Source organism: Mustela erminea, chromosome 1, assembly GCF_009829155.1.
Source record: "Mustela erminea isolate mMusErm1 chromosome 1, mMusErm1.Pri, whole genome shotgun sequence".
Taxonomy (NCBI): domain Eukaryota; kingdom Metazoa; phylum Chordata; class Mammalia; order Carnivora; family Mustelidae; genus Mustela; species Mustela erminea.
In genome coordinates this window covers 153,634,748-153,646,863 of record NC_045614.1, presented here as the reverse complement: position 1 = coordinate 153,646,863, position 12,116 = coordinate 153,634,748, and the positions used below count along the sequence as shown (strand labels likewise).

Genomic DNA, 12,116 nt, shown 5'->3' with positions numbered 1-12,116 from the left:
TAAACTTTAAGAAGAACTTAAACCAACCTTCTCAATCATACACCTCTTTATTGAGGCACCTGGGAGAAATAATTGATTATTCTTTCAATGCAAACACAGGACTCTAAATTATACCATTCACATTACTCTCATAACCTCATAACAGTGTTTTATAATTGTTTGCATGTCTGTCACCCTTATACTCAATTATTAGCAGCTTTTCAAGTCACTATTACTCTTTTCTTTGTTTCTTTGTCCCCTATAACATATAGCATTCTACTTAGTGCACAATAGAAACACAAAACATATTCATGAATAAGTGAAGCATTTTATCTCATTTATTGCTTAATCACAACTTCAAATTCAGGTTTGAAATTCTAGCATTAAGCATGAATATCATGTAGTATTATTTTTGTTCAGCAAATATTTATTGAAAAACCTACCATGTGCCAGACAGTATTTTAAGTACCATAGATATAACCATGAACCAAATAGACAAAAATCACTGTTTGTAAGCCATTTTATAGATTATAAAGCTGACTCATATCTATTCTCAGTACTTTTCCTCTTTTTTCATTCTGTACTGTCCAAGGCTAGGCCTTCATTAAGTCTGATATGCATAAGGGGAATATGGCTCCTTCTCTATCAACTCCTTTGCTTCTCAAGTCTTGGGAAAATATATGCTTTCATAGCTACCACCTTTGATTCCTTCAGCCTTCTTTCTTTTTTGAACTGTGAAAACTCTGTAAAGAGTTAATAATTATAAATATGGTACATTTAAAAATTTACAAATCAGAGCACATGTTCTGTGAAAGCCTTATTTTCTTATTTATAAACAATTTTTTTCTTTTACTTAAGCAAGAATTGGTAGTTATCATGAATTACTCTTTCAAGAAAAATAATCAAAAGTCTTACAGTGGCGTAAAATTTAAATCACATTTAATTATACATCAAATAATGAACAACATTCATCAAAAAGTATACAATTACATGAAAAGAAATAAAAAAAATTCAGCCAAGACATATATTACAGTTATAATATTTGCATTGTCATTTTCATCATCAGCTGTTGAGATAATGGCACATTACTCCCCTGTACTTGTTTGAAGAATGCTGCTTGCTTAATAATTGTTTATTCTTTCCAGTTTTTTTCCAGCATTTCTTGGCAAGTCTCTGAATACTTCATTTGGATTATCAGGAAAGATTTTACAATAATCAATGGGTACTAATGATAATTCCAATCTCAAAAGTTGTTAATGAGATAAACATAAACAAAAACAAAGGCCACAAAACAACAACAAAGAATAAGCAAGCAAACAATAACAGTAACAACTCTCTTCCATCCTGGAGTCTGGACAAAGAGACTTGGTTTAAACATTTTCTTTCTATTTGGAAAACTAATGTTTCCATGTTGAAAATCTTTAAGCCTAATATTTGACCATTATTGATCTATAGATACATTTCCTTTTGTCCTATTTTGCTAATACTCATTAGGATATGAGTTTTTACTCATATCCTAATGAGTACTTTAGGTACTTTAGATACAATATTTATTAAATAGATAATCTAAGTTAATTGCTTATTTCCTAAGATTTACCATTCTGGGCCTCTCCTGCTGAGTCTAGGCCAAGTTTAACAGTTTCTACAAAGATATCCTTTCTAAAGGACTAGTTAATTATCAATCTACAAATACCCAGTTACCTACTTCCCCAGGTCCAAACCATAACAAATAGCACTTTAGTAGTTTTCATGTTAAGGTCTTTTACTTTAGTGGTAAATTTAATTTTTTTCTTGCAAGTCTTTAATTTTTATCAATATCCATATGAGACTTTTGAGGCTGAAAGTTAATAATAGCTAACATGTGGAGGATTTCCTATGTGCCAGGTGGTGTGCTGATTCACTTCATTTTCACAACCATCCTATGAGGATGGTAATTTTTTTTTTTTAAATTTGAGAGGCAGAGGGAGAGGGAGACAGGGATCTTAAGCAGGTTCCATGCCCAAGGTAGAGCCTGACATGGGCTCCATCTCACATACCTGAGATCATGACCTGAGCAGAAATCAAGAGTTGGCACCCAGGAGCCCTGAAGTTAGTAATTTTATCTTCCTTTTATAGATAAGAAAATTGAAACACAGATAAATTAAATAACTTGTCCAAGGTCACACACTGAATAAGTAGCAGACTCTGGTGTGTCTGAAATCAGACTTCCTGTTTTTAAAAATAAACCATTGTGTATCTCCCTCTCCTATAGTTTTTGCCACTCAAATTTAAAAATGGCATCATGTAAGACAGTGGTGTTTGTTCAGGAATTGTATGGGTTATGAGATGATTTTGATGGTTTGTAAGAATAATGGTACAGAATATTTTAAAAAGCAACTGTCCTAGAAAATTCAAGAAATTTGGCTTCCATAATTAAAGCACATTAAACATAGACATGCAAAATAAAGTAATATTTGCATTATAGAAGGATTATGGCTAAAGACAATAGAGAGTGGGAATAATGGGAAGGAAAGAATAAGGCTATGACATAAATTTTGTTTTTCTAATGGAGGAGAGCTAAAAAAAGCCAAAAATCACTCTGGCTGTTACTGGGAAAAAAACAAAAACAAAAACAAAAACACCCACAAAAAACAAAAAAAACAAAAAACAAACTTGTAAAGTTCCTTAGCTTTACAAAGGTTAAGAGAACAACAATTTTTTGCCAGCCAAACTAGCCAAGGAGGTGCCTGAAATAGAAAGCTTATTCTGCATGGCCAGACAGGGCCCACTTAAAGGGTTCTCTCTTGTTTTAGAGCCTGTAACTGGACATGCAGGAAGTCACTCATTCCCTTTCTACTCTTCTGATTCTGTTTTGGTACTTTTGTTTATGATAAAGCAAAGTCATGCTTGCATCCTAGCTTATTCTCTAAAATTCTAATATGCCAATTTTAGCAGGGCTAATAAGTAATAGGGATATTTACAAAATCTTAATATCTTAACACTCTGTTAGACATTATAAAAAATTAATTCAGTATACTGTGATTGCCATCATGAAAACAAATGCATAACCCTCATAAGTCATTCTAAACCCAAGAAAGACTGTCAACCCTTGTATTTTTATCATCTAGATGAGGGTTTGCATCTTGCTCTTAGTTTCAATTTATATAACAAATTATAAGGGTTCACATCTCTATTTAGTATATAGTGGCAAAAATCTAAAGTGGTTTTCAAGAACCTTAAAATTCTCTGAAGACTTGGTTTTTTTCTTACGAAATTATTCTTCTGTAGGTCTATATTTCTTTGTCTAATTTTTATGCTCCCCTTGTGCTTATTTTCTCACATTTGTCCCCCAAATAACAACATGTAAAAATTATTTGCTGATATAATTGAATAAAAGTTTGTTATTATTTTTTAAATTTAGAAATCAAACATGAATTAATAAGTTTCTTTCTAACCTTATATTTTTATTAAAACATATTTTTTTCCATCAGTCTGAAAAATACAAGCTTTACTGAAGTTGTGTTTTCCTTGTCATTTTTTTCCTGCTTTGTTTAGTGATTAGACTTAAATTCTTATCATTTTAAAACTTTCTGAATTGTTTTCAAACACAAAACAAATCTAACCAAAAAATGTCAGTGCAGGTGGTATGGGATATCACTTTACAAAAAGGTTCATTGTTGAGTTTTCCACAGGGACCCAAGCTCTTAATGAAGATATGAATTGGTATAACCTTTTAACCCACTGAGCCACCCAGGCGCCCCTTGAATTGGTATAACCTTTTAAAAATAAAATTTAAATTTAACTGAAATCTTGCCATTTGTAGTGACATGGATGGAACTAGAGGGTATTAGGCTAGGTGAAGTAAGCCAATTAGAGAAAGACAATTATCATATGATCTCAGTCATATGTGGAATTTAAGAAACAAAAGGAAGGTGCAGAGGGAAAGGGAGGGAAAAACAAAACAAGATGAAACCAGAGAGGGAGACAAACCATAAGAGACTCTTAATCATAGGAAACAAACAGAGGGCTGTTGGAGGGGGGTGGGAGAATGGGGTAACTGGGTGATGGACATCAAAGAGGGCACTTGATATAATGAGCACTGGGTGTTAGAGAAGACTGATGAATGACTGAACTCTACCTCTGAAACTAATAATACACTGTGTCAATTAATTGAATCAACTTAAATTAAAAACAGATAAATAAAAATGAAATAAACAAAATCTAGAACTAAGTATGAAGACATATAATTTTGACATAGTAATACCCTCTAAAAAAAATCCATTTGAGAAGTTCCTGTCTAAGAATTTAATATTATGCAAACTCTTAATATATAAAGCACGATTATGAAAAAAATCCTGAAACTTCGCCACAGATTTAGTATAAAAGTATCCTTTCCATATTTATAATAGTGTTGAATTAGAAATACCTAAAATTATGAAAATGATTAAATACATTTTGTAAATATCCATATGACACTCAAAATGGTATTTCTGAACAATATTTAATGAAGTGGGAAAAGCTCACAAGAAAATATTTAGTTAAAAAATGTTTAGTTCTGAAAAGGACTAGAAATGTATGAGTAAATTTTCTGAAGCTGTTTTTTTTTTTCCTAAGTAGGCTCCATGTCCAGCATGAAACTCAATGTGGGGTTTGAACTCATAATACAGATCAAGACCTGAGCTGAAATCAAAAGTTGGACACTTAAGCAACTGAGCCACTCACATACCCCTCGAACGTTTTTATAATAAGCACACCTTATTTTTATAATCAGATATATGTGCAGTGTACATAAGCAGAAATATTAATAAAAATGTGATCTCCAGGAATATTTAATTAGTAGATAATTTTTAGGATTTCTGTATCTATTGTAGGCTCCAGTTCATCTCTGTTGGCCAGTACCCACATAGGTATCCTTTTAATTACCTTTTCTATAAGGCTTTGTAGTATTCAGGAAAAGAATGCAGTAAACCTTGACTAAATAAATCATACAAAGAGAATTTTGGATTTAAAAGATTAAAGATCATCCAGACCAAGCTCTCTACCTCTCCTTCAGTTTCAGCAACAGTCAATCTACAGAGGCAAAAGATTTTTATATTAATAATTGAAAAATAAATTCAACTCAAGTCAATTCCTATAAACAGTTTCACTAAAGCAAAAGAATAATGATAATAGTAACAATATATTTGTATAGTCGTTTGCATTCTACAAATCATTTTTACATATACAACCTCATTTTCCTTAAAATAGCTTACATAAAGGAAAAATTAAGATTTAGAGGCTGAAAGGGCTTGCTAGTGCCCCAGCTATGAAATTTAGACTGTCCCAACACTAAATCCCTTTCTTTTACCACATCCAATGTGATGGATAGATATGTGAAAATCTATTTTAAAAGAGGCACAAAGGGCTGCCTGTGTGGCTCAGTTAACTCTCTGCCTTCACCTTGGGATCCAGCCTGGCCTTGGGCTCCCTGCTCTACAGGGAGCCTGTTTCTCCTTCTTGCTTTGCCTGCGGATCCCCCGCTTGTACTCTCTCTCTCTGTGTCAAATAAATAAATAAAAATCTTAAAAAAAAAAAAAAAACTATGTTTAACAAAAGTAAAGTTAAAGAGGCTCAAGGAGCTGATTTTAATTACATGTTTAATAACAGAGATTTGAATTTTGCCCAAGAACACATGAGTTCTGTTTGTAATTCTGTCATTGGTTGTCTGCTGAGCCATACTTTGCATGGTTTGGGTCTATCCTAATGACCTCTGCCTGTTTGTCATGAGAGGTATGGCATTATTTAATTAACCCTGTGGTTTCTCTCTTTGTGCACTTGGAGTAGGCTGAATAAGAGATTTTTTAACACTGGTTGCTATTTCCTGCCATATGACAAAAAGCTGACAAGTATCAACCAGTACCCCTCCTGAAGGATGTAGAAAAAAATAAGATGAAAATTTAGGAAGGAAAGATAATTCCTAATCCTCTTGAAAATTCTTCCGGAAAGGACATAGGTGGAACCTGTTTTCCAGCTGTGTTCTCTCAACGAAATTCTAACTCTTAAACTGGCAAATAATAACGGATAGTGCTATAACTTGAGTAAGGGGTTAGAAATGTGTGATAAATTAGGTTGCTCAGTTCAAGATCCAGCACCTCACAGCAAGCAGATCGGAAATACTCACACTTGCTAATATCAACAATTGCCAGTCTGGCCTTGAGGTAAGTCTTGTGTCATTGCCCTCCCTCTACCCAAATTCTCCTTCCAGCTGTTATGATATTCACTAAGACTACAGTTTCTCTGAACAATTTACTTCTGCCTTGCTATGTTTAATTAGTGATTGAATAACTGATTTTCTCCTGTTTTAGTGGGACCCTTAACATATTTCAAATTATACTGAGATTTATTGTGAGGTAAGAACGTCCTATTAGCGTGCCATCCCAGAAGTTCTTTGCTTCTAGTCCCATTCTCCCCAATCCCCAAATGTCTTTTTAGTTCTAGTATCCAAACTCCTTAGCAAGATATTTTCCTTTTTCTGTTCTGTTTTATTCTAATATTTAAATTTTGTAATTTCTCTAATACTATATATGTATATACATAAATGAAACGGGAATTTTTGGTTCACACTAACAGCATGAGGAAATAGCTTTGGGATACAATTTATTTAAGTTCACATCCCTGTTTCACAACCTACTAGATGTATGATATTGAACATACTATCTAAACTTTCTTTAGTTCCATTTTCTCATTCATAAATTGGGGTGATCAATAGCTACCATACCTGATTGTTGTGAAGATTAAGTGAAAAACTAAATGTAAAATTCTTTACACATTTCCAGCTCATTGTAGGTGCTCTCTTCAAAGAATGCTGGAATTTGTCATATTGTTATGGACTGCATTGTGTCCCCCCCAATATCTCAGATGTGACTTTATTTGGAGATAGGGCCTTTAAGAGGTAATTAAGTTAAAATGAAGCCATTAGGATTGGCCTTAATCCAATATGACTGATGTCTTTATAAGAAGAGGAAACTTGGACATACAGAGGTACCAGGAATGTGCATACCCAGAGCAAAGAACCGTATGAGAACACGGTAAGAAAGATGTCATATACAAGCCAAAAAGAGAGCCCTCTGAATACATCACACCTGCTGACACTTTGATCTTGGACTTCCAGGCTTCTGAACTGTGAGAAAATTGGTTTCTGTTGTTTAAGCCACCTGATTTGTAGTACTTTGTTATGGCAGTTGCGGCAAACTAATATACATATGTTCACTATTTCAGAATAATTAACCCTTACTGTTTTCCTATTCTAAGTCCTACTTAATCCTCTAATTAATAATAGGGGAATGATTAAGAGTATAATCTTAGAAGATAGATAGCCTTGAATTTGAAGACTGGGTTATCCACCTAGGTGATTTTGAATGAATTTCTCATATGTTTCAGAGTCTCAAATTTCTTTATGTATAAAATGAAACAACACCTGTCTCATAGAGTTATAATAAGGATCAAATTAAAAGAGATGTTTATAAATTCCATAGTATAGTATCTGATATATAGGTGCTTAGTAACTAGAAGAATTAATTATCTTTATGTACAGAGATAAATGTACAAAACCATTTACATGTGTTTTGTCAATCTGGCTTAGTTTTCTCTAAACTTAATCAGTTTAGCAAATCTCTGCATGAAGTGCCATACATATACATACTTTCAATAATTACTTAATTATTTTGAGGATGTGGAAAATTAGCTTTATTGTTGGCTCGAATCCAAGATCATAAACCCTTAAAATGACTTGTAATATATTTTTAACATTTATTCTAAAAACCCTTCCAGTGTATTAGGTTTATGGAATGATGTGATGGTTTTGTTTCAGGGACCAAGCTTAGACTATTTTTTTCTTGTGCAGTCTTCATACTTGCCATTTTAGGAAGATATTATGGTTTATCAGAATCTCCTCCCAATGAAGTATTCTAGTTTGTAGTAGAATAAACAAGGATCTCCTTTATTATTATCTGGACCAATTCTAAAATTCTCTACATAACTTTTTATGGTATAGTTCATGGTCTGGTCATTCCCTTTACCACATGATTTATAGGATAACATCTTATTTCTCTTTAATTAAGGATGGAATTTTCTTCCATAACTATGTCATTGAGCTTCTGTCATCTTGTAAAACTTTCAAACTATCATTGTTTGTGATGTCTTCTCACATACATAATGCACTCTGTCTTTTGCTCATTTCTATCCTTGTGTAGTTTGTGAACTGGCATTACAATATCACAGTTTCCCACTCTATGAGATTGCAATTACGTTAAAATTTTACTTGCTGTAATTTATTTAAATTAATATTTACCACACATTTATTATGTACAAAGCATTATGCTATCTACTGTGAAAGAACAAAGATATTTAAAATAATCCCAAAGATTCTACAATCTCAGCATTCTAATCATTTTAGGCTTCTAATACTGTTAGAAACATTTATATATTTTGACTTGTCTTTTCTTTCATTTCCCATTCCTATTTGTTGTCTCATCTGAAGGAATATCTACTCTGTCACTTATTTTTAAGTTAAGTAGGCCAATGAATTCCCTGTGGGGTCTTAAAGCAGAGACTGTGCCAATCTGTTTTGTGTCTTTTGTTTCTCAGTTTCTCCCCAGTTTTCAGAATAAAACCACCACCTAGTTTGCTAAGACAGTACAATGTTAGTGATGAATGGTTTATGGGGTTTTCTTGTAAACATTACATCTCCTTTTGCTGAATCAGGAAATCTTCTTCACTCTCATCAAAAGACCAAACCATCACTTGTTATAAGCTTATTTTCATTTGTTTGAAAATTAAAGAGTTGTCAATAGACTTTCTGATGAAGGGATGAAGGGCATCTAAAATCATTATTTTAGACAATAATGTTACTTCTCAAAGAGTTAAAGAAAAAGAAAAAAGCAAACTCTTTAGCCTTAATAGGCACCCGTGCTTGGAGGTGAAATGGGCCAGGAAGAAAAGATGAAAAAAGTAGAAAAGGAGAATAAAGACAAAGGTACATATTGTTAGGAAACCAATATAGAATTTGGAACCTTATGAAGATCTAGTTTTTATCAGACGTGACTCTTGCTTCCGCCCCTATTTTTACCTCCCCCAAATAGGATAGGATATAATTGGGTATCATCTTGTAAATCTTTCACTAATAACCATTAACAAACCAACTGTTCAAAATCCTTTAGTGCCTCTTATATGTGAAACATTGTGCTAGGTGCTAAACAAGATAGAAGAAATATATAATTCCATGCCTGCCTTCCAGAGTGTTATTGTCTAGCTGTGGCAACTGGGGGTGGGGTGTCTTTGAAAGGTTTCAAAAGGAGTAAAATAGACATTAAATACTGAAAAATTCAAAAGGAAAAGTGAGCATTGATTTGAGGATCTGAAAAACTCTAATCCATCTCTATTTCCTTGTTATGTGACCTTGGACAAATCATTTCTCTTTCACGTCTTCCCTTTCATCCCATCCTCTTCCTCCCCCAGGAAAAAAGAAAAGAAGAGAAAAGTCATCCTAGAAGATCTCTAAAATGTTAAGACTATATGAGATGATTATTAGTGAGCTCTTTTGCCCAAACTGAAGTCTAAAGCTAGCTATGGCCCCCTGAGCTGCTCTTCATTTCCACAAAGCTGTCAAGGTCTAAATTTTCCACAATTCAGTATCAAGTCAGAGCTCAGAACCAAATTTTCCCATCCTGATGATGTTGTTTCTAATCCTGCACCAAATAGTGCATTTTTCAAAATGATTATTGTGACTCAAAGACAAAGCTTAAAATATATTACTAACACGGTTTAGAGAAATGTTTCTTAAAAACAAAACAAAACAAAACCAAAAACAAAACTGTATGTGAAAATGGGGGGAGGGGGTAATTCTACGTATTAGGGGAAACATGGTAAGCAATCGATTCCTTAGGATCTAAAAGGCTAAATATTCCAAAAATCTACTGAAATGCAATTCTCTCTCGCAGAGTGACTTGTTAAGCAATTATGCAAGTGGCAGGTCAGGGAGGGAAGGCTAATAGATGCACCTGGAGAGCGAGTAGAGGAGATAAACTGAAAAATCACCTGTCCAGTTCACAGTATCATCCACGGTCAGACCTAGGGAAACACTTCCAGCAGCCTCGGACTCCGGGCGCCCAAGTTCGCACGCTTCTACGCATTCTATTGATTCACACTTCCGTCCTTCAACAGGTAGCGCCAATTACAGCCCCCAAAACACGGCCCCCCAGCATACTGGCCAATCTCGCCGTCAATCAAATACTTCACCTACCTTTCTAAATTCTCCCTTCCCCCTCTCATTGGCTTTTCCTTCGGCCTATCCCCAAATTTCTTCCGCGCCTCGCGACGAAGGAACTTGGCCCTATGGAGCCTAGGATTGGAGCCTAGGCTACTCCCGCCCTTTGACGTTCCGCAGCTCTCCGCCCCTTTCTCCAGCCCGCCCAGCCCGAAGTGGTGGGGGCGGGGCGAACGAGGGGGCGTTTCGGGGGCGGGGCTTGCATCCCACGGCGGGAGGGCGGAGCCTTCCTTCGAGCCTGCCTGCTTGATTAGGACCTCGGAGAGCGCCGGGCGCCACGACCAGAGGGACTGGAGAAGCGGCGGCAATCCAGAGGGATTGACGCCTGCGAGCCCGCCTCCCTCCGCACCTTCAGCTTCTCGGGCTGGCTGGCAGCTAGTAGCGGCCGAGGAAGGTGCCTAAGTCGGGAGTCAGATAGTCATCCCTCTGGGACGCCGCCGCCGCCGTCCAGCCGCGGCTCCCTCACACCTGTGTGTGTGTTCATGAGCGTGAGCGTTCGCGCGCGAATTTCTATGAGAGGGTTGCGTGTGCTTCGGATTGGCGCGCGAATGTCTGTGTGAGAGTGTTTGTGTGTGTTCGGTGCCTAGGCGCTCGGCCCGGGGAGAGACGGCGGGAGCGGCTGCTCCGCGCGCCTATTAGGCTGAGGCGGAACTCGGGCCGCAGCTATCGCCGCCACTGCCTCACGTCCCCCTAAGAGCCGCCGCGGTGTTGCGGGAAGAGCGGACGGGCGGGCTAGCGCACTGGCGGGCGAGCGCGGCGGCTGCTGCGGGCAGAGCGGGGTGTGGGATGAGTGGAGGGGGAGAAGAGGGAGGAGGGCTGGAGACGCTGGGAGGGAAGGGGGGGCGGAGGGAGAAGCGGAGGCAGCCGGCGCTGCCGCTCGCCGCTCCTGTCGGCTGTTGCTGTTGGGTCACCCGCATATGTTTTGGGGTCCGGCTCTTGGGGATAGGGGATGGAAAAAGGCCTACCCCTCATTACTTACTGAAAAAAAGGGAGCGTTGAAGATGATGGGGGAGAGCCCAGAAGGTGGTAGTAGAGTAAACACCGGCTCTCCCACCGCACAATCCCAACATCGTTTTTCTGAAAATATTCTGAGCCGAACCTTTAGAAGCGAAGCCCGCCCTTAAGAGAGACAGTCTTGGTCTGTTGGACTCCGGTCTGATTGTATAATAATACTGATGATATAATGCTAATGACGATGATGACACTGCCTTTTATTTTTACCCCAGTGCTGATAAAGCGTAGCTACAGCTGGGGATAAAGCCCTTGAAAATTTGATGTATGAGGAGGAAATACTGTTGCTTTTAGAGTTATATTTTATTATTCCTTTTAAAAGATGTTCTTTTTTGAATTAAAATTTGACACAATGAAGTAGGACTCTTTTTCTCTCTTTTTTAGTCATTTATAGCCAATTCTCGTAAAATGGGGCCTGGCTACTGCCTTGACTAGTGAAAAGCTAAACACTTTTACCCAGGTGTAAGTCCATGTGTTAAGTCACCTTTTCCTTTGAATTTCTCAACAGTTTTTAAAATGAAGAAGTTTAATTTCCGAAAAGTTTTGGATGGCTTAACTGCCTCTTCCCCTGGCAGTGGTAGCAGCAGTGGCAGTAACAGTGGTGGTGGGGCTGGAAGTGGTTCCATACATCCAGGAGGGACTGCAGGGGTTCTCAAAGAGGAGATTCAGGAAACCCTGACTTCAGAGTATTTCCAGATTTGCAAGGTAAGTTTTGAATTGGCTTGAAGCCTATTATTTCTTTATTTTACTGTTGTGAGGAAAGAATCATTAAAAACAACAACAACAAAAACAAAACCAAGAACCAGAAACATCCACACTAGGGATTGGAAGTTGTTGAGATGCC

General features: G+C 36.9%; 1 protein-coding gene across 9 annotated transcripts in view; it reads left to right on the top strand.

Annotated features, from left to right (window-relative positions):
- The window catches only part of STXBP5L (syntaxin binding protein 5 like), a 542,570-nt gene that overhangs the window by 97,628 nt on the left and 432,826 nt on the right, over positions 1-12,116 (top strand). For 6 of the 9 annotated variants that reach the window (XM_032347468.1, XM_032347439.1, XM_032347450.1 and 3 more), the window contains exons 1-2: positions 10,487-10,655; positions 11,781-11,977. In XM_032347468.1, coding sequence (XP_032203359.1) covers positions 11,789-11,977 — 189 coding nt within the window. In that variant the 5' untranslated portion in view covers positions 10,487-10,655; positions 11,781-11,788. Of the gene's footprint in view, positions 1-10,486; positions 10,656-10,711; positions 10,732-11,131; positions 11,400-11,780; positions 11,978-12,116 lie in introns of those variants that run through there. The other 3 variants (XM_032347416.1, XM_032347410.1, XM_032347423.1) reach the window with 3 other exon arrangements.